This window comes from Wasmannia auropunctata, unplaced genomic scaffold, assembly GCF_000956235.1.
Source record: "Wasmannia auropunctata unplaced genomic scaffold, wasmannia.A_1.0 LD335985.1, whole genome shotgun sequence".
In the NCBI taxonomy this organism is placed as follows: Eukaryota; Metazoa; Arthropoda; class Insecta; order Hymenoptera; family Formicidae; genus Wasmannia; species Wasmannia auropunctata.
The window spans coordinates 985652-1009132 of record NW_012026905.1 but is presented as its reverse complement, the minus strand read 5'-3'; the positions used below and the strand labels follow the sequence as shown (position 1 = coordinate 1009132).

At 48.9% G+C, this 23481-nt stretch overlaps 1 protein-coding gene across 1 annotated transcript in view; it reads right to left on the bottom strand.

Annotated features, from left to right (window-relative positions):
- Positions 1-16276, bottom strand: part of LOC105454452 (hepatocyte nuclear factor 6-like) — an 88197-nt gene extending 71921 nt beyond the window's left edge. The window contains exons 1-3 of the mRNA XM_011697064.1: positions 16137-16276; positions 14728-15899; positions 237-344 (exon numbers count right to left, since the gene is read on the bottom strand). Coding sequence (XP_011695366.1) covers positions 237-344; positions 14728-15899; positions 16137-16276 — 1420 coding nt within the window. The remainder of the gene's footprint in view (positions 1-236; positions 345-14727; positions 15900-16136) is intronic.
- Positions 16277-23481: the final 7205 nt, after the last annotated feature.

The following is a 23481-nucleotide window of genomic DNA, read 5'->3' as shown; positions in this document are numbered from 1 at the left end:
GTCAGCGACGAGCATACGTTGGCGTAAAGGAGAAAGGGGAACGGACGAAAAGAAACTGCGTCGCGCGAGAGACGCGCGAGAGGACTTGAGAAGCGCCGGCAAGCACGAGAAGTCGCGATCGCGATACGCAGGTATCTCGTGGCCGCGCGAAAGGCCGGTGAAAGTGGGAGGAGGATTGGCGGGAGAGCTCCGTGGGTTCGTAGGATTAATTACTATTATAATGAATTTCATATTACCATAGGAGTTGTGAAACTGCGGATGGTGCGAGTCGATCCCGGTTCCTGGGTGGTGCATGTCCAGCATGGCGTCCGGCTCGCCTCCGCTCTCAGAGCAGTTGCTCAGGGCTAAAACCAAACCGATAGACACACACCTTGCGTTTACACTTCTCATCAGTCCTTATTTGGTATCGTCGTACCATTAGCCCGTTTATAATTTCTTTCTCTGTTTGTCCCTCCTGATTCCGGGTGTGCCCTCCGCTCCCGTTCCTTCCCTCGCTCGCGCTCACGCCCGCGCCCGCGTAAACCCGCGCAGACCCGCCTTTGGATTAAGCCGTGCGATCGTTTACGTATTAAATTGTCAAAGGGACCCGGGGAATCCGTCTGTGGACCTTCAAGAGCTCCCGAGAGACGGCGGCGGGTCAAACGCGAGTGGGAAGAGCGTCTCGCCTCCCCCGCGCGGATGTAAATAAAACAAGATTCGATTCTCAATTGAGACAAAGCGAATTCTCGAAGTGAATCTAAAAATCCGGAGAGCCCCCCACGATTCGCGAGAACTTAAATGGCTCGTAAATCCAAATACTCGAGAATTCGAAGAAACCTTGAAAAATTCGAGAATTCGTAAATCCGAGGATTTTTAGAAGGAGAACCCGAGAGAGAATCTCAGGAATCTACGCCGCGACCGAAAATTCAGTTACCCAAAAATTCCTCCCCCGCGAACAAAAAACGCGGGAGAATTCACTGAACCCAGCGTCCCCGAGTGCGCGAATTTTTAAGAAAACGGCCGATTTACGTTTCTAGCGAGCCAGGAGAGGAACGACGCGGAGGTAGCTTGGACGAGGAGCGCGACGAGTAAACTGATTAGTGTATTAAAGAAAAGGATTTCACGCGCGAATGACGATTATCGCGCGTTTCACGAAAATTCCGCGCTCCATTTCGTTAAGATTGAACCCCACATTGTGCGCGCTAGCCGCTGCTTTCCATCAAACGTACGCTCAACGGAAAACAGAAACGACAAGATCACAAAAGAACGGAAAAGCACACTTCAAGAAAGAAATCATACAACATAAAACGGGGCGATGCACACACTTGACTTAAGGCTCACGGTAAACTTATAAAACTAAAGTAACTAAAATGTGAGTAACGGGGTAGCGGTATCTTTGCCGAGCCGATCAATCATCCTCGTCGACATGTCGTAGGCCGAAGTTAGGGATATCAGATAACATAGAATTTGAGACACTGGGATTTTAATTCTCTTTTCCTCCACTTTAAAAAAAAAAGCAATAAAAATCTTCAACTTACCATGCTCTTCGTAACTTCGTTATTGTCTCGTTAAGGATTGACATTTCCGAGGTTTCGGAAAAAAAAAGTAAACAGAATAGCTGTCTCTCATTTCTATTAAAAAAGCGCTCTCTTAAATTCGCGCCAGATCGTTGACAATAGCCGAATAGTTGAAAAAAATTCGATCGTCAAAGATACTGCCACGTCGAATTTCTACGAAATTCCCCAAAGCGTTTGAGTGTCTCAAAAAAATATATTTTTGTCGGGGGAAAATAGAGCGGGATGTGGGATATATATACGGGAACGTGATACGAGGATACGTAGGTTGTTGTCCCTGGTAAAACAGAAAACGAAAAAACAGGGGAAAACCAACTAAATCCAGCGTTCAATCGCAGCGAAATATACAGGGTGCGAGAGGAGTTACCCCCCGCGCGCGCACGTGATTTTTTGCAAAAAGAGCGTCCATTACAGAATGCTAGGAGCGTGTGTCAGAAAGATGAAAAAAAGATTTTTGCAATCGTCAATTACAACAGAAATGTCACTTACCGGATTTTACGACGGTAAAGTCCGAATGTCTTCATACGACAAAAAAAATTATATATATATACATATATAAAATCAATATAAATAATTAAATACGCGTCACAACGTTTTTCTTTTTTAGAAAAAAAAATAATTATAATTGCAATAATTTTGCTTTTTTTCTTTCTTTTCGTTAAATCACGAATTCCTTTGATTTTCCTCGAAATCCTTTTATCTTCCTTATCTCCTCGGTAAATTATCGCTTCGCTCGTTTGCGAGACGGCAAAAAAATTGACGCACGTCCCTTTCTGCAATGATCTCGACTCGCTTTGCGATTCAAGATCGAGAAACGCGGGCCGCAGCGCGTGCGGAGGGGGGGAACGATCCTCGCGCGCCCTGCGAGGCGCGCGGTCTTTCTTTCGCGGACGAATCTCCTCTCAAGGCGAGGAGACGATGTTAAAAGGCAAAATTTAGGCGGAGTCCTTCGTGGTGCGTTTGTCTATCCGTTTGGTTAGGTCGAGACATTTACATCTTTTTTTTTCGCGCACGAACGGAGGAGAAGCCCGTTCGGCTCTCTCTCTCTTTCTCTGTCTTTCTCTCGGACGGAAAATCAAATCGAGATGCTGCGCGCGAGTGCGCAGCTCTTTCCTCCCCTACTTTTGAAATTCTCGGCTGGATATCTTCCTGTGCTGGGTGTCCTGCCGACGATCATCTTCGGACGACGACGACGACGACGATGACGACGGCGAGGACAAAGGAAGACTGTTTGCAAAATTGTACAGGGAGAGACGAGAACACAGAAGAGGAGGGGGAGGCCACACACACGGAGACTCAAGACGAGGAACAAAAGTACGAGGCGAGATCATCGCGAAATGTTATCGTTATCGGGGTACGATTCTTGCGATTCTTCTCGCGTAAAAATTCGGGAGGTGAGGTGGGAACCGTAAAAGCGTTGCGAATCGTCCTGCGAAGGGGGAGGGGAGTCTTTCGCGAGGAAATCTGGAGAGAGAAGTGCGGCATTAATGAGAACCACCGCCGTATGCAGAATTCGAGAAAACGCGGGGAAAACGAACGAAAAACGTCGCTTTCCTTCGTTTCGCGTCGCGTTCGTTCACTCGCGATCTTCGCGGCCGCTTCCGCCGCGCGATCGATATTCGAGAAATTCATTGTGCCGATTTCTTATTTTAGTCGAGCGAGGTAAGCTGCCGCGTTAAGTAAGAATTATACTTGCCGGAATTTTAATACGCGCCCCTCTTCGCTGCGCATGAAAATTTGAGAGAGGAGTCGCGAGAGTGATACACTTTATATTTGTGCTAATTAAACGTGCCGAATATGATACTATGCATGCCGCCCGGGAATATGCTCTCGATATGCACGCCGTTAATATTACAGACAGCGGCTATTTTCGCCGCTTTCGAGATCCAGATTCCCATATTTAGCCTCGGTTAATCGTAATCGTCGACTTTAAACGTGTTACACGAAGGTATGTGTGCCAAAACAACGCGGAGTCGACTCGTTAAAAGCGGCGGCCGTCTCGCGGTTCCCATCAGGAGTGTCGACCTCGAACAATTTGCGAATCCCGCCTTATCCGTTATCGATATCTCACGGCGATCTTCTCGCCCGAGGAGAGCGACCTGGAGAGCGACCTCGCCGCCAGAGATCGATCTTAATTCTCGAACAATTCTAAAACGGGGCTCTTTATCTTATCGCGCGCCGCCACAGTAATTAAGCCCCCGTTCGTTCGTTTTCTGCAAAGAGAAAAGAATATCAGTAGGAAATGGAGCGAAAATGGCGGACGCTTCTCGAAGATTTCCACCGCGTGGCACCGTCCGCCTCCGAATTTCCTTTTCTCACGGGGTGTCGTCTCCCCTCTCTCTCTTTCTCTTTCTCTCTCTCGTTTCGTACCACCCTGTACGTACGCGGGACACGTACGTAACAGTTGCGAACTACGGCGTGTATGCGTCGTACAACAGAAAGCCGGTTCCCACTGAGCACCCCGTTTCTACTACGTCTACGTGATGGAGAACGAGGGTACGGAGGTAGAAGAAAGAGAGACGGAGAATCCCGCAGGGGTGAGAACAGGAGAGAAGGAGAAAGACAGAGAGAGAGAGAGAGAGACTTCGTGTGGCGTGCGTTGTGTGCGGCCTACATACATATACAGGGTGTCCCGAGCGTACTCGCTGCCTTTCGGTCGCGAAAGATCCGTGCATTTGTCGTAAAACTAGGCGCGCGCGAACTGTCAGCTCATTGAAAGTTAAAATACTTTGGGCGAGTTGATTTCGGGGCACGGGAGCGAGATCTTATCGTTCGGATTTTCATTTCGTACGAAAATCCAATGCTTCGCTGTTGGTCGTCCAAGTATCTTTTATTGAGGAGCCGAGAGAAAAAGAGAGAGAGAGAGAGAGAGAGAGAGAGAGAGAGAGAGAGAGAGAGAGAGAGGAGATATATGCGCGATTTTAAATGAATATACTTTTGAACGGATTGGCTGGATTATATATTTGATCGAGTTTCTCACGGTCAGAAATTCAGCCGCGCCAGAGGCCCCCCCCCCCCGGGCACCCCCGGTACATATCACATGCGTGACGTGGTGGATGAGTCAGCCGGCGCGCGGTAGTGAGGTATCCGAGAAATTCGTCCAAAAACTTTCCGGAAATACGTATACGCCAAAAAGCAGGATGTGCTACTTTCGGAGCTACGATAATAGTCGAACGATTATCAATATTTAATCGCCGCACGGTTGGAAGTTGTACAGCCTTCTACGGCCGTTCCGTCTTTAGATCGTAGAAACAAGGACTTCTAGCTCTTTCGAACTACAGCCACTCTCGAGAGTCCCGTCTCAGCGCCGATATTCCACGAATTTTCTGTCTCTCTTCTCCCCCCCCCCTCTCTCTCTCTCTCTCTGTCTCTTTTTCTCTTTCTCTTTCTCTGTGTGGACTGTGGACAGTCATTTTTAAGTAATCAAAGACATTTTTATATATATTGCTATAATATTTTATATAAACAATTTATGATAATAATATTAGTGCAGTGTAATTTAATATAATTTATATACATTGTATATAAATATATATGTATGATATTTATGACTTTTATTTTTTTTAAATAAATGTTTAAACATCGCCCGATGTTTTTATAAAACCTCTGTGCAGTTGATCCTCTTACTAGGAATATGGAAATAAAAAAGAGAGCGGTTCAGAATTATATAAACTTTTAAATCTCGCAAATTAAAAATTTTTAAATTTTAATTTTTCGAAAAAGGAACTTCAATCAAGCTTCTCGTTCAAGAATTCGAGCGCTTATTTTCATACTCTTAAATCCCTTTTTCGAAAATTATGATTTTTACCCGAATTAAAGCACTAAATAACTAATCGAGAGTTTATTCTCGAATTTGCGTAGGTAAATGGAAAAAAAAGAAAGAAGGTTAATTTAAAACGATTCGCGGAAATAATTCTCGACCCGGGAAAAAACGTACGGAACTTCCCTCGAGCGCGCCTCCTCAATTAACTCGCCGCGAATGAATTCGCGGATGACAAAAATATTCCGCGCTCGCGTGCAACGTCGTCGTCGGGCTGCGATTAAGAGGCTCGTCGTTCCGACGGAGAGCAAACGCTTATCACAAAACATACCAGTGTCACCTTTCGTTTATCAATGATCTACTTGAAATCCAACCCGACCCCGTCCGTCTGTCCGCGCCCCGCCGCGCCCCGCGCGGGCCTCTATCAGGTTCTCTAGCGACGCAATGGCGGTTGCATCTCTCTCTTCTTTCTCTCTCTCTCTCTCTCTCTCTCTCTCTCTCTCTCTCTTTCTCTCGTGCGACCCACGGATGTATTGTAACGAAACGCGCGAGCGCGTTAAAACGACATTTCGCCCGTTTGGCCGACCTGGCCGGCTCCAAGGTGTCGCGGCGACGGCATGCGGGCGATCTTGTTCCATTTCACGCACGACGCGCATCTGCCGAAATTCCGCGTATCCGGTAAACCGAATTATAAGCGCCGAATTAACCAAATTATAGAATCCATCGAAAGCGTGAAAATATGGAGGAGCTCGCGTCGCGCGAATGTCCGCGAATCTACGTTAAATTTGACTCCGGCTAATATCCGCGGATTTACGATTTTTCCTCGCGTAGCGTCGACTGTGCCTTGTACACGAAAAGAGCGATTTGTCGAAGTATCTAAAAGTTCAGCTGGATACAGATCTGAAAATAAATTCTGTTGCACTAAATAGCATAAACTGAATGATAATCGAAATAATAATATGGGCCAGCTCTCAAACTGATTGCTAGAATGTCAAAACTTTTTTCAGCATTGCTCTTGTCACGCTTGAATTTTTTACATTGTTACTTTGACGGTCCAATGAAATTATTTTCAGATCTGTGTTTAGCTAAATTTTTAGATGTGCTTCAGCAAAATCGTTCGTTCAACGTAAAAATATTTAAAATACATGTGCCTCTGATTAGCTTTCCATCGCTTTTTTTCACATCTCACACATGTATCTGTTTTACTTCTCTTTCATTTCACTCGTTATTTTCGTCATTTTCCTCAAATGATCTCTTAATGATTCGTGTAGTCGAAACAACGTATGTAACGTTTTAGCGCTCGAAGGGATGCTATATTAGAACATTTAATAAATAGACGTCCGTTATAATTTGTCTCGTTTTTCAAAGGTGCACAATTATCGTATCGCAGATATCCTGAGAAGATAATTGAATAAAAATATTCGTTCTCGCGACGACATTCTCGTATTTTTTTTCGAAAACGACGGAAATATTTAGGCGCGCTCTTTTTTTTTTCTTTTTATACGCTCCGCCCCGTATTACGCTCGAGATACGGCGAAACGCTTCGTCGTGGCAACTTCGTCGCACGAGTATAGCACACGCACGCGTGCAAAGCCGGCGCGGAAAAGTTTACCGTGAGGCAATGAAAGCCACGGTTGCGCGTCGGCTATCGGCACTCGTATAACAGCTGTACGACGAAAGGTGTTCATTGACGTGACATCTGCACCTTGATTCCCCCTCCCGTCGCGCCGCGCCGGCCGATAGAGAACCCGCGCGTTTTTAGTGAATGACCTCTTCTCACCGGCAAAAACCGATCTCGAAAAACCCCGAGGCGCTCGCCTCGGGATAAAAAGAGAGGCGCTGAAACAATATCAATTTGTCCCGCTTTGACGTTTGCAAAAGGAGATTCCCGCGCGACTCCGAGATATCCATTAGATCGGAATTAGTGCGGGGGAGGAGGGGGAGGGGGTTCGATGGAGGTTTCGCGAGGAATCGTTTGACGGAACAATCCAAATTCCGCGGCGGGGAGCGAAAGGACCGTGTCGTATAGGGTTAAAGAATGGAGATTCGAGGGGGGTGCAGAATTCGTGACAAATTCGTTTCAGTGGCCGAGGAACTTTAAACGTTCGAGCGAGGGAGGCTAAGAATTAAGATCCAAACACTGAAGAACTTGTAGAGATCATGGGAGGATGCAGAAGAGGGGAACAGAAAGCGAAACTCATCGGGTGTCTCGTCAAATTGCGGACGCGCGCGAATAAGGTTTTAACAGGGCTGAAGCACCCGATTTTTAATCCTCCCCTCCCCCAGCGCGGGTCGGGCGAACTCCCGTTTTCCCGGGGCGAACTTGTACAACCGGGGAGACCGGGGTGTCACTTTAAAAATAAATATATCGATAAACTCGATTTACTTGCCTCTCTGCGGGAAAAAGGGGTGTTCGCGGGAGAGAGGTGTTTACCGAGAGATTTATCAGAAATTTCGCAGGGGCGAGGAGGGGGCGGCAGTGAATAAAAGCGCGGGAACGGGAACGAGCGGGCGGGGCGCGGGGGAGGGACAGGCGAGAGAGCGGAAGGGACGGGGCGCGTTCCCCGCGAGCCGACGGGACATCCCGTAGGAACGATGACGGGCACGCGGGACACGCGGGGGCGAATTCGTGCTATGCCCGACATGTGAGCACGCATAGGGCCTCTCCACACCCGACCCGGGGTGTCGCGTTTCGGCGCGTGCTGCGCGACGAGCGCAACGTGTGGAAACCGCACCGATACGCGTGAAGGATACACGTCGCTTCCATCCCTGGGAAGGGATTCACAACTACCTTAGGGAAAGGAGAAAGAAAGAGAAGAGAAGAACTCGCTGTATAAATTAATCGGGACGTGGAGGAAGGGGGAGGAGGGAGAAGAGGACTTCGTCCCAGAATCGCGAGCGGAATTGCAAAATTGCGAACGAGTATAGCGCGCTGTTTCGTCCCCAGTCGTCGTAAATTCGGCGCGGTTTGAAATTCATCGTTAAATCGAGGTAAGGAGAGATTGAGCGCGCGAGAGATGATTGGTTTCTAATTTAGCGAGCTATCGTGTGGGGCGGTAATAAGGATCTCGTGTGAATAATTATGTTACGAGAGTCGAGGTCAATTTGCGCGGGCTAATTTTCCGGTGATTTTTCCTGGCCGAACCACTAGTTCGAGGGTCTTGCCTCAGGAATTTCGAAAAGTTCTCTGGCTCGCGCCGACCACATTTACTTCGCTGAATTATTTCGTCACCTGTCGCGACAATTAAAAATATTAAATAATAATTAGAGACTATTGCTTAAAGAATAAGATTAACAAGATAACAGATGAGAATAAAGTTAGATAATTAAATTTAAAAAAAAGATATAAGAAGATGACGTAACACTCGCGCCTTTAACGTTGTAGGTAAAATCAAATCGGACTTATTTGTCGTGATGTCAGAATCAGAATATCATATTAATAATCGTGTTAATAATATCACATTAACCATCCGTTATTGTTAATAAAACTCGTCGCGTTTATTGCGTGAATTCGAAGTAAGAGTTATACAGCTGCCAAAGTAATTCTTATTATTAATGAAATTAGTCGTTGCGAGTCCCCGGTATATAGTACGTATCTTTACCGTCTAGAGAAAAAAAAAACTTTCCTCGCAACTGCTTTCTGACCAACTACGGACTTCTAACTTTATTTAAAATGGAAAATATGAAAGTAACGGACGCGCGCGCGGCGGGACTGAGAAAGAGAGAGAGAGAGAGAGAGATAAGTTCTCGCGCGCTAAACCAGTACTAAAGCGAATTCCACCTTCGATCTTTCAAACTTGTTGGAAAAACTCAAAAATTCGCGCTTACGCGGGCGCGCGGGGGGGTATAACGGCGCGGGTATTGATCGCGGGCCGTCGCTGTTAAAAACATAAGCGTAGAGCTCGCGGTAGCGCGCGGCGATGTAACTCCGTGATAAGCTCCGCGAGACAGGGAAACGACACACAGTCGGTATCGATTCTCTTTCCTTTCCTTTTTTCCCGCTCCCCCCTCCTCCTCCCTCCTCCCTCGCCCTGTGTTACGTCCAGTGCGTGTAAGAAGACACGTGTGTGACACGGGCCGATGTAAGACCCTGTCCCCTTCCCGTCCCGTCGCCGCGCCGCGCCGTCGGTCCGCGCGCGCCGACGATGTCAAGCGCGCGTTGACGTTGAGGAAAGACGACATTAATTATGCGCGGCGCGTCGCGCACTTATTGCGTTAAGTTTCGAAAATTCAGGCGAAATTCGTCGCGTCGCGTTATACGTTCTCGCTGAGGCGGAGCGGAGGGGATCGTTCGCGATATATTTTTAGCAGTAAACTCGGATCCTCGGCACTGAGGGGGGTCAGATCCAAAAATCCGAATTCCCGTGAATTTATAGATCCTCGAAATTATATCGCAATTTAGCATACATGACAGATCGTGCGATTCAAAATAGACTGTGATATAGATTAGACGTGCGAGGAAGATTTTTAGCGAAAAAAAAAGAAAAAAAAAGAAACGGTATAGTTGCGTAGAGAGCTAATCCGAATGAGAGTCGCGAAATGAACGTTCGTAAATCACCTAGCTGGCTTAGGAATATTGCACATGGGGGGATGCATCTGGCGAAAGTAAATAGAAAGACACGAGGCGTTCGCTGCGACTAATGCACCTGACCTCCCGCCCTCCCCCCTTCCTCCCTCCCGCCCGCCTATCGTGCGTGACGATCGATAGCGACGATAACGGTGGACGCAATTAAACGCAAATGACATCCAGCAATGAGGCACGCGTACCTATAGTCATTACCAGATGAATTCGAGCACGAACAACAATAGCGGCGGGGGCATAATAAAGGCAATTTATAAGAGTGCAACGTTACGCTCGCCCGATTGATTGCCGTTTTAACGGCCGAGCGAATTATTCATCGTCTGTTTAGAGGCCGCTTCCTAGAAGAGACCTGGAAAAGACCGCGCTCTCTCGACGGACGTTTCCCCTTGAGAAACCTCCCTCCCCCCACCCCTCCTCCCATTTCCTACGTGAATCCCACAAATCAAGCTGTATGCGGCAGTAATTTATCGGCTTCTTTCTTCCGTATCTCTCAATTTCGTATGTAATTCGAATTTCGATTTTAATTTGACACGTTGGATTTAAATTTTAATATTAATTCCTCAGATTTAATTCTCGATTTCAATTTTTCGATAATTTGATTTCAATTTTTAGAGCACGTGGACATGAAATCTCTCTCTTCGGAATTTCTCTTTTAGAAATTGTATAGTTATCTCGTTCGCTTCTCCCGGTTCGATTTGCAGTGACTTAGATTCTAGGGGTTTTGCGCGCGAAGCGTCGGCCGCGTGAACGCGTTCGAACGAGACAGGTTTTTGCAAGAGAGAGAGAGAGAGAGAGAGAGAGAGAGAGAGAGAGAGACACGGGGGAAACAATAGCGGAGGCTCTAATCTGAAGAGCACTGAATCGACCCTCCTTCGTCTTCTTCTTCTTCGGCATTGTCTCCTCCCCGGCGAACCCTTTGCTCCCGTGCCTTGCCGCGCCTTTTCTTCGCTCCCCACCGGCCTTTTTCACCGACCCCTAAGAGAGTTTCGTATCCACGAGGGGCTACCGGTGGAACAGTAACCGTAGAGGTAGTCCCTCTTCCCGACATTATCTGCATGCCTCGGTAGGCGCGCAAAGGAGAACGACGGAAAACGGAGAGATGGATGGAGAGAGAAGGTGAAAGATGGGGGGGGGGAAGGGTGAGAGGACGAGCGTTCTTTTTTTATTTTTCTTAACGAGAACGCGGCGGTTGCGTGAGAGACGGTTTAAACTATTGTTCGAGAAAGGACACCTTGAGCCACCGAATATACCACGGAATGGTCCACTCGTTCGCGAGCCCTTAACCCTTTCGGCCGTGACGTTCATTACGATAATGGACGTCAATTTCATTGTCATTCATTACTCTCTGGAGAAGGGATCTGTGAAACGGACCGGTTGAAGAAATTATACTTCGATATTTGTCATGTGAAATTTAACATTTTATTTCAAGCCTGATTGCAGCGGAAAATTTTTTTCTCGTTTTCTCTCTCTCGCGACCTCTCGTTCCCCGGCACCGGCGATCGTGTATTTCCCCTTCATTCGAAATCATTCTCCGTGCGTCAAAATGTTCTCTACCGCGCGTTGCGGTCACCGCTAATTGTTCGTTTAAATCATCGGTTAATCGCGAAATTATTAATTACTCGAATAGGAATATGAATGATAAAGATTTGGGTTTTAAGTATAGCGATTAACAGAGCCTTGCCCTACAACTGATCTTGAAGAGATTCGCTAGGATATTTAGTGATATGAAAAGAAATTCCAAGTTAAAAAGCTATTGTGTTTGCCTAACCGATCTCGGAGTCGTATGTATACATGTATATATGTATATGTGTATTTTCAAATGCTCACAACTTCGTATCAACGTTTGGCTGTAAAAGTCTGGACGATATGAATGCCACAACTCATTTACATTAATCATTAAAAATTAACTCATATATTAATGGAGATATACATATTTATTTTGGTACGTAAAATTGCTTTCTATTTGTGTGATAAAAAATTGGGGGATGAGCAAATTAATTAATTTCAATAATGAAGATTCTGTGACGAATTTGTGGAAGTCGAAACCACAATTTAGAATTATAATGGATTGAAAAAAGGAAGATTTTCTGTTTTCTTTTGCAGACAATTAAATTACGCAATATTTTTTACCTTTTTACCTTTTAAACGAATTTTGATAGAATTTTAATCGAAAGTTTGATTACAAGATAGATAATTTTTGAAATTATAATTTACAAGCAAGAAATTATGTTAAAATGAATTCCCTCTTTGATGTTTAAAAAATCGATTTGAAATTTGTGAGATTTATCAGAAATTAAAAACGAAAGATGTACAGTAACCGAGAAATCTATACATTAAATCTACAAAAAATCTGAATGAATAGTTCGGAAGATTGGAGTAAGTATAATATTCTGCAAAGAAATATCAGAGAGAAAACTGTATCTCTCAAATGTTATGTTACAAAAAAAAAGTCAAAACGCAAAGAGGATCACTCTGCTGGAGATCGCACTCGAGTGACGCGAAAATCGCGAATCCCGCGCGTTGTGGTTCCCGTCGGATGGAAGAGGGTGGTCCACAGGAGGGGTAGAAGGAGGAAGAGAGGCGGCGGAGAGAGGGAAGGACGACAACGACAACGACAACGAGGACGATGACGACGACGACGGCGTGGCGAACATGGCGGCTCCGGAAAGCGAAGCCGTGCCGAGCGAGGCCGAGGTCGCGCGGCTGCGCCGCGACGCCGAGCGTCGTCGTCGTCGTCGTTGCTGTCGTCGTCGCCGCCGCCGCCGCCGTCGTCGTTGCCGTCGTCGACGGCGTCGGCGTCGGCGTCGGCGGCCGCGTGACCGCCGCCGCGCGATCAATACTTGCACGCGCGGCGAGCGGCGCGGCGAGCGCCGCGACGCCGAGCGTCGTGCACCGCGCACCGCGCCGGGGACGAAGGATGTTGAATTCGAAAAGTGTTATTCCGCGCGTCTATCTCTGAATGATATGGAAGGGAACGCCTCTCCCACGTGGGTGCCACGTGTGCGCTTCCGCTCTCGGCGCGCGCGTGTGAAGCGCGCGCGCGTATATCCTTTCGCGCGCGTATCCCGGAGTAACGGTTATCCCCCCGCGATCATCTCCGGCGAAAAGATCCTTCCCGTCCATTTATTCCCGGGGTCCGCTTAAATCGACGGAGGAGGGGCCCGTTCATTTCTCGCGCTCTCGGGGAGATGGGAATCCGACAGCGGACGTGTTTGACACTTTCGAGCAACCGATATGCGGTTTTCATGCGTTTTTTTTTCGTTGTCTCTTTATTCATTTACACATTTGGCTATTTGTCACGTTAATACCTGTTCTAATAGGTGTTTAGATATTTGGATATCTACATTTCGGGGAGGTTTTGTTTTACGCAGATCACGAGTGGAGTCGGTAAATTTGAATGGCCGGTGAATATTTTATTTATCAGGGACTAAAAGGGACACACATACGAAGACTGAGTAATTCAGTACCGCTGGAACGCAGACGTTAAGTAATTCCGAGCAATCAATTTCCGGATATGTGAAATTGATTTCCGTTGTGTATTAATAAAAAATGAAAGTTTCTTGTAACTCGCGGATTTCCTATCGGAGATCAGAAAGCGAATTAGTGTTCATGAGTGAAATTGGCAAATCTTTTTGTAACTTCGATTTTGTTCGTCGGACAGATTTTCGATTAAATGTGTGATTTGAGATTTTTTATGCATTAAGTAGCACGGGAAGGAATGCTTTATTCCAAGCTTGCTCCAGAAGGGAGCGTCATCGGATAGGGTACAGTTTATTTTGAATCGAAGGGTGTCGCTGAGAAGAGGCTTGTAATGAGGGTCTGTCAAGCAGGTGCAATTTACAGAATTATTTTTAAGATGTCTTTAAATCGCGCGAATGTTTGCGCGTGTGGTGAATAATGCAGATCACTATAATTGTTCTGAATTAATGCATTCGATTAATAAGAATTCTGAAAACCTTAGTTTCGCCCCAAACATGTTTGACTCTTCTTTTATTTTTATTTTTAACTCTCTCTTCGACGAACACTAAACAAAGTCAACGGTGAGAAGTATGCATGTACACTTCTATATATTATTTCATTTTTTATGTATCTTATTATTTGAATCTTGTAACACTTATTATTTTATCATTTATTTAAACAAAAAAAGTCAATCGGTTTAACATATTATTTTAAGTCAAGAAATTAAAAACAAAGGTTTAACATTGCATCTCGCTCTTTTTCAACTTATTAAAATCTTTGGAAATTGTTTTAAAATCACTGTCGAAGAGCGAGACACATAGCGAGTATTTCGTTTATCAGGGAATCTAAGGGATCGTTCAGAAGACGTGGAGATTGATGATTTTAAATAGCCGCGAAATGTGTCGGTGAACGACCCGGCATGGAGCGTCGATGTAATTCAATGGGATCTCGCGATCGTCGATCATAGATCGATATCAAGGACGGTGCAGGACGAGAGACACAGGCGAGTAGCGAGACACGTGTGTGTAGCGTGAGACACAAACGTGTGTTCGTTTACAGGTGTTCGTATGTACTATGTTATGCGAGAGATTCACACGACGATGATGACGACGATGACGACGATAACGACGATGATGGACGACGATGACGACAACGTCGGTCAGAAACCCGAGTGTTATTACTTTTCTCGTTGCTTTCTTATACAGAAATGGACGAGTACACAAAGTATGTACGATACGATAGTGGGTTTGGGACTTTCGCGATTGAGTGTTTCGATTCGAGTGGTGTTGTGAGGGAGGGTGGGAGAGTTTTGTATACGTGATGAATGAGAGGGGGGGTGATAGGGGTCTCTCTCTGACGCGTGGACGACTAACCTGCTAGCCGCAAGGCCGACATTCTCTGAAACTCGGGCTCCTGCAGCCACTTCCACATCCGTCGGAAGGTCTCGCGGCCGCTCTTGAGCTTGGACCAAGGCTTCGGGTTGCGCAGCAGGTCGCTGAGGGTGCCCTGGCTGCGGCACAGCACCCGCTGCGCGAAGATCGCCTGCGGTATGCTGTACCTCTTGAGCTCGGCGCTGATACGCTGCGCGAGCTCCTTCGTGTTGATCTCCTCGACCTCGCCGGCGCCGCCGTTGCCCGCCGCCGACACCGTCTTCATCACCACCGACGTGTGTTGCACGTGCTGCGTGTGCGATATCGTCTGCTGCTGCGGCATCGACTGCTGCTGCTGCTGCTGCTGCTGCTGCTGTTGTTGCTGCTGCTGCTGCTGCTGCTGTTGCTGCTGCTGCTGTTGCTGCTGCTGCTGCTGCTGCTGCTGCTGCAGTTGCGTCTGCATGGTCGGTGGCGGTGATGCCGCGCTCGGCACCGAATGCGTGCCGGGCGGGGAATGATGCGATGGCGCGAAACTCGCCGTGGCCGGCGGCGAGGACGGGCTAAGCGCCGCCGGGCTCTGCTGTAACCGCGGCAGAAAAGCCGGGTCGTAATGCGGACTCGCGGACGACTTGTGCGGCGAGTTAAGGCCGCTTTGGCTGTACGCGCTTTGCGGCGAGAGCGGACTCGGTTGCAATCCCGCGCCCGGCGACGGATAATTGTGCGGCGGCGACATGCCCATCGTAGGTAGCTTGTCGTACGCGTATGGCGAGCCGCCCATACCGAGGCCGATGTTACCCAGGCCGTTGTTCTGCATGACGGCGAAGCTACCGGTGACGCCGCCGGCCGCGTGACCGCCGTAAACGAATTTGTCGCTCATAGTCGAGATCGGCGGTAACGGCTGCAGCGGCGTCAGCGTGGCGTACGACGAGCCCGGACTGAAGCCGGGCGGCGACATCCTCTCGGCCACCGAGGTCAGTGTCTGATACGTCGGCTCCGGCTGCATCGCCCTGAAGTCCGTCGCGTCGATCATGCTCGCGACCGACACGCTGATCCCCGACGTAGGCGTTAGCTTGCCCGGACTGAGGAGCTCCGAGTCGTCGGCGTCGCGCGAGTCCACGTCCACGTCCTGAGGCGGCACGATCACCGACAGGGACTCCCGCGCGCTCTGCCTGCCACCGCCGCCACTACTACTACTACCACCACTGCCACTACCGCCGCCGCCGCCGCCACTGCCGCCGCCGTTACCACCGCTGCCGTTGCCGTTGCCGTTGCCGTTGCCGCCACCGACGGCGCGTCCGCCGCCGCCGCCTCCGCCACCGTCACCGTTGCCTCCGATTCCGCCGCTGCCGCCGCCGGCACCGCCGCCGCCGCCGCCGCCACCACTATCACCGCCACCACCACCGCCGACGCTCGGCGGATCCTGGGACGACGACAGATCCTCCGCGGCGGCGAGGTCTCGCTCCTCCTTGACGCCGAGCGCGCCAGCCGCGAGCAGTTCCAGCGGTAGGCTCGCGCACGCGATGTCGGGGCTTTGAGAGGCCGACGAAGACATACCCTCGACGCTACCTCCTCCGTTACCACCACCACCACCGCTGCCGCCACCACCACCCCCGTTACCACTGCCGCCGCCGCCGCCGCTCCTACCACCACCTCCACCCGTTTCGTGCACGACCTCGTGCTGATGCTGCTGCTGTTGATGATGGTGGTGATGGTGGTGGTGGCTGTGATGGTGATGATGGTGGTGGTGGTTGTGATGCCTACCCCCACCGACCACGATGCCCCTACCGCCACCTCCGCTACCACTTCCTCCTCCTCCTCCTCCTGCGCCTCCGCCTCCTCCACCACAGTTCCCATTCGAGCCGCCCCCACCGCCCCGGCCATGCGTAGACACTGCCGCCGGGGAATCGACCGAGTCCAGTAATTGCTCGCTATGCGATTGATGATCGCCTATGTCCCCTATACCTTCCATTTACGCACATCTAGTTCGGTAGTGGGCGCACTGCCACTCGCTCCTTCGCTGTCGTACGCCGCGCCGACGACGACACACCGTCGCACCGCGTGCCACACAGCTCGCACCGCACCGCAACACCACACAAAACGCGCGCGCGCGTTTAAATAGTCTTTTCGCGATACTCTCTTTTTTTTTCGCGATAGCGAGGAGCCACTCGCTACTCTCTCTTCTGCCGTTTACGTCGACGGCCGAGTAAAATCGTCGTTTCGAGAGGGTTACGATCTCGCCTCTCTGATCACCGCGATCTCTCAGATCACTGATTACCGCACGACCGCGAAGCGACGACGTGTACGATCCTCTCGGCGACTACCCCGCGAATACAGCGCGTAAGCGGACGACAACGACGACGACGACGATGACGACGCTGATGCTGAGGCTCCACCGTCACGTCGGATCGGCATAGGGAGCACCCGGTGGTAGCGCAACGACCACCGTGCGCCCATGACACCGCGCGAGTGCGGAGCGAGTGAGAGCGCACGCTCTCTGCGCTCGCGCGCCCGAGTGCGAGCGCACCCGGCACCGGCTCTTCCCGGTGGAAGAGACGAGGAAAGAACGAGAGTGAGAGTGAGAGTGGGAAAGAGAGAGTGAGAAAGAGAGCGAGCCACAGGCGGACCCAGAATACGAGAGACGAAGTGGCGTGAAGGGGGGTCGATTTCACCGCACTCTGTCCCGCACCCGCCGCCTCCTCCGTACCGTCTCGTTCTCTATCGGGGACTTGTTCCGCTCCGCCCCCTTCCCCTAACGGTCCCTACCACGGGTGTTCCGAGTCACACTACCGGCACCACTGCCACCTGGTCCGCTCTACTACCCTGTTACACTACTACTACTACCACTATATCACTACCGCTATTCCGCTCGCACGCTTCTTCGTGTCGCGTGCCGCGAGTTCCTCTCCTTGGTCCAGGTGCGACCGCGTCTTGTGTCCTCCTCTTCCTTCACCTTCTCCTCCTCCTCCCTCTGTCCCCGCCACGTGTCAGTTTGTTCGTTCGTTCGTTCGGTTCGTTCACGGAGGGGAGTCGTTTCGCTCACACACCGCACCACCACTGTCACTATCACTACACCAGCACACCGTCAACCGGAGCCGTTATACCGTTGTACCTGCGCAGTGATCCCGTTCGCGCCTTTTCTCCCCACGGACGACAGGGTCCACGTCCACGTGAAGGCGACCCCGGCGGAGACGGTGCCGGGAACGGCGGAGTATCCCGCTCTCCGTGATTCCACGCGACGATCACGCGGTCGACCACGCGAGCACTTCCGGATAATCGCCCGGAAGACGACTATCGATCTTCGCGATTGTCTTTTTGGTGTCCCTCTCGCGCGGGGGCTCGACGAAGGTTGCGAGGGTGCGACGACGATAACTTCGTACGTACGGAGCGTTGTGACAGAAGCGACCCCTTACCGGTCACACTCGCCGGCTAAAACCACCACCATCAACGGCGCGCCACTAAGGGTGTGTGGGTGGACACGGACACCCACCGCCCACCACCGCCGCCACTGTCACGACGACGACGACGTTCACCACTACCACCACCGCCGCCACCAGCACCACCAGCAGCAACTCCAACTACGACGCCGCCGCCGCTGCCACCGCCGCCGCCGCCGCCGCCGCCGCCACCGCCGCCGCCGACGTCGCCGCCGCTGGCGTCAGTCAGCTTTCTATCGATTTTCCAATACCTCGTGACCAACGTAGCTCGATGCGCGCGGCTCGATACTTCGAGCATAAACATCGACTCGCGTCACCCGCGCCCGCCGCCACCGCGTCCCGCTCGACCTCGACCCAGCGCGACGTTACAGCCGCGATGATGAGAAGGCTGCTCCGGATTTGACGCGATTCGATTGGCGATCGTCACCTGTCTTCTCTCACCGATACGTCGTCTGTTCTTTCGGCGGCGTACAGTCGCGGTGCGCACCGCGAGAAATTGTCTTCCTCCCTCGAAGAAATCGTCCCTCTGAAGCTCTTTAGAAAACCAGATGCACTCCGGAAAGATCCACCACGAGACGTCCGTGACAGTTAGCGGTTCTCTTTGCGATTTCTCTCCTGCGAATCGGTCCTCCGATCTCCAACTTTCCGGCGTACTTATATCCTTTTTCCTCAAACTAGGTCGCCGACGTGGTAGCTCACCGCGGGAAGTTACTTCACCCAAGTAGCGCCCAAGCGCGCGAAGTTTCACGAGTGCACTGTGGACTTTGCGCCTCTTCTTCACCTTCTCCGCGGAAATTGACCGCCCCGATCGGTCAGATTATTTAACGAGCGCCGCCGGATGATCTGACCGGTCGATCACCGAATCGATACACGTCGGACACGACCGTCGCGGTCTTTCTTCCGCAGTGCGCGCGCGCGCGCGCGCGTGGAAATCGCCGTCGAAATCGCGCGCGCGATGCCGGTGTCTCGCGCTCTCGCCACCTCTTCAGGATCGAAACGTCGATACGCCGATAAGGCCCGCGTCGTCCACCATGACGCACGCCGCCGTGCCGCGAGATTCGCTCTTCAAGATGTCGTCCTCCACGCCGTGGCCGCGAGAACGAACGATCCGCGAGAACGATAACTCGATCGAGCGACACCGATGGCGGAATCCGCACACACGCGTGCACACGGACGCGCGCGCGCACACACACACGTATACATACACGCACACGCACACGCGCGCCGGGCAGGGGTGGCAGAGAAGAAGAGGGGTCGTCAACGATTGGTCGCGGCCGGCGTCGATACGGAGATCAATGGCCGCCCGCTCTCTCTCTCTTGTGTGTGTGTATGTGTGTGTATATCAGGGGGAGAGAGAGAGAGAGAGGAGAGACCGACCACGACGGCGTCGAATCGGCTGTCAGGCACTTCGGCCGTGCGCTTTCGATCGATCGGCTTTTGCGGAGTCGAAGTCGCGGCCGACCGAGATGCTTTCGCGCGCTCGATGGCGCACCTGACCTCGAAGGGTGTAAAACGAGAGAGAGGAGACGCGCCGATTCCTTTGGATACTTCTCCCTTCGGGGCCGGCGGACGGGGTGTACTTCGCCTTTCAAGCGATCCTGGACTTCGTATTTCTGCGACTCGCCGACGCCGGCTCGCGCTCGCGTGCGCACGCTTGAAAGCGCACCGCGACGCTCTCTCCTCTATGTGTGTCTTTCTCCCTCTCTCCTTCTCTCTCCCTCTGTCTCTTTCTCCCTTTCCCTCTTTGCACCCTCAATACTGCCGCCGTTGTCGTCGCAGCGTCGTCTTCTTCGTACTCCTGAATTCCGTCGCAGTTTTGTCCGGCACGCGAATTTTTTCTTGAGAAGATTGACTTTCTTCGTGCAGAATGATTCCTCCTTTTCTTCTTATTCTTCTTCTTCTTGACTCTCGAACCTCGGGTCTCGGGCTCTCGCACGGAGTTGCGCCTGCAGGAACTGCGCGAGACGAGAAGGATATACGTTTATACGGCAAGGGCGCGCACGAGGTCGAGTCGTGTGGTGTTGTTGGAACACACGGAGAGAAAACGCGTCTCGCGCTCGCACGGAGTTGTGCGGAGTTGCGCAAATCGCGAATGCTACGCTACGCGAGAGCCTCCGGCAGGAGGGTGCCTTTCTCTCTCTCTCTCTCTCTCTCTCTCTCTCTCTCTCTCTCTTTCTCTCTCGTTTGCTGTCTTTCGCGCTCTCTCTCTCTTTCTCTGTCTCTCTTTATCTCGAGGGGCGAGAGACGGGAACGACAGAGTTGAGGGGCGTACGAGGGGGTTGCAAGAGCGCGGCGGGGAGGGAGAGGGGCGGAGATCTCGCCACGGGGATCTGTAACGAACTCGATACGCAGGGGTCGAGGAGAGGGACGGGACGGGTCGCGGGGGACGAGGGGTGACACGGGGTGGGGAAACGAGGGGACCGCGGAGGGACGGAGGGGGGAGGGGGATAAACGAGTCAGGGGTGGCCCAGGGACCACTCGACCGCGTCCGGTACCCCGAACGACGTGCACAATGTTGCTTTCTCAATTAGACGAACCTCTTCCTACATGGCTTCGCGCGCGCGTCCGCTTTTTTTTTCTCTCCCTCGCGGCCACTCGGATCGATAGCCGGGTTCGATGCACTCAAGGTTTTGATTTATCGAGCGACCGGGGGACAATTATCGATTATTCTCTTCCACTACGGCGTAGTGCGCTGTGTTTGCTATCAGCGCATTGTCAGTGCGATATCGATCCGTCGAATTGACTGACACGCCGCCGCGCCGCGGTATCTTTATACGGACACCTGCGCGCGCGCACGCGAGCGTTAGATTCTCAAAAATTTATTTAAGGCTCTCCTGATCTCCCATCGCGGATATTTAAATCGATCGGACATCAGAAGCGTGAAAACATATATAACAAAAATTCTTGCAAAATATGTATTAAAATAGAAATATTTTTCAATAAAATAGCATTTGCATTTGATACAATTGCATTTGATACACTTGTAAAATATATCGAAAATTCCCCTTTTATTATTTCAGAATATAGAGTAAAATTATATTTATTTCAATTCGGTTGTCATATAGTTTCGTTTTTTCGTTAAGCACAATTCAATTCCAAATATATGGTTATTTATTGATTACTGAAACACACAAGGGTAGTTTTTCGTATATTTTACAAATCTATTCTATCGATTGCAAATGTTGTTTTATTAAAAGATATTTACATTTTAACATAGTTTGCAGGAATTCATTTTATATATGTAATAGCTCTTTTATTCCGACAACGACTGTTCGATAAACTCACGCTAAAGCATTATTTTATTTCTTAATTCTTAAAATTATTTGCCGGATTCTCCGTTAGATCAACCGAATTCTCGAAATCATATCAAGCCAGGCAATACAACGTGTTTAATCAACACGTTCAGCTTCGAGTCTCGTGTTTACGGTTTTTCACCCGGCTGTCAGCTGATTCCAAGTCGGTACGTTTCTGTTTGCTTAAATTTCCCCCGGTTACGTGAATTCTGTCGAAATGGTCAGTCGCATCGAGCATCTGCATTAAAGTGGTAAAGAGTGCACTTTATTTCACTCAACAAATCGCGACTTTGAAATTTTATATTTGACTTCTCTTTCATCTGAATCAATCAATCAATCAAATAATCATCAATAATAAATCGAACAACGATATAACTCAAAAATTGTTACTTTTTTAGTTGCTTGCAGAAAAAGAACACCGAGAAAAAAAAACTAAAAAAATATTTTAGAAGTACATACTTTTATTCCTCTGTAATCAGTTATCACATTAAAATTACGGTTGGGAATTAATATTACAAAATCCGAAACATTCAAATTTATTTTCTGGAAAACTTCGTTTTCCTGAGTTATGCCGTTGTAGTAAATGAGCGATACATCTTCTTGCGTCTGACGTCACGTCCAAGATGGCTGCAATGAGCAGCCTTAATTCTATCGAACTGCTCGCGAAAGGGCGGGAGGACAACGCGAAATGGAATTTCGAAAATTAACGGAGATCGAACGGGGGTATTAATAAACAAATACGAGCAAAGGGAAAACATTGAGTTTTTCAATATTGAAGCGCGCACACAGAGTTCATTAATGTTCAATTCAACGGAAGCCGAATAAGCGAAAGCGAGATCCTTTCTGTAACGACGAATGATTACGCACGGAGCTTTACAGTCTGACGAGCGCGCTGTGCTTATGCAGTCCTTTATGCGATTAAATATTCTGAAACATCTGAGAGCGTTTTGTATCTCAACAACAATGAAAACAACAAAAACCAAAACAATAAAAATAGAATAAAACGTCACTTTCTAAATATCGATTTTTTAAAATTCGAATATTTAAATACTGAGATGTTTGTTTATATATAATAATATAATTTAATAAATAAATAACATATGTATACATATATATATATATATATATATATGTATATATGTACATAACGTGTTATATCTACAAGTAGCACTAAACAGGTTTTTGTGCTGTTGGATATTTGTTTCCTCTTTGTTGTATTTTGTTATTGTTTACAAACTGTCCGAAATAAAGATATAATTTATTATTATAATTATACGAACATGAAATATTAAATATATTCTAAAGCCATGAAGAAGGGAGCTCGTATCAATGCTTTTGCACGATATTGAACGAAATACAGATACAATATACAAAGAAATTTCTTAACTAAATAAATTGTTTTAAATTTTAATAGCCTTCTTCAAAAATACTCTCTCTACGATTTTCTCGCACAGATAATAAAAAGTGCATTGATCGATGCGTTAAAAGATATAAAAAGTAGCACTTTGAAGTTGCATGCATGAACATATAGTATAATTATGCACGAAATTGAATTAAATATTTTAAAAGTTTCATAGAACGTTTTACAAGAAGCAGGGGAGAGAAAGTGCGTGTAGACGTACGAAAATATATTTTTCTGCACAACTTGTATTGGTCAATAAACAAATATATCTCTAGGATAAATTAGCTTCTAAACTATTGCTTTTGGAATTTTCGAAATGCTCGATCGCTTCAATTGCCATAAGTATGCATAATAATAATAATTAGTAAGACAAAATGTACAATATTTTATATTTTGTTTTATCTTACAACTTTTTATAGACAATGTTACTCTTAACTAAACATGTTACATATATATTTTTTTTCCGTCTCTATATATAAGCCTCTATTTATATATTACATAATTTTCTCTCTCTCTCTGTGCGTGTAAGAGAAAGTACGGAGTTTTTAAAAAAATTACATCATGTGCCGGCGGGTTGTACACGCGAGGAGAGTTTTTCCCGCCTCGCACGAGGAATCAACGTCCGAGA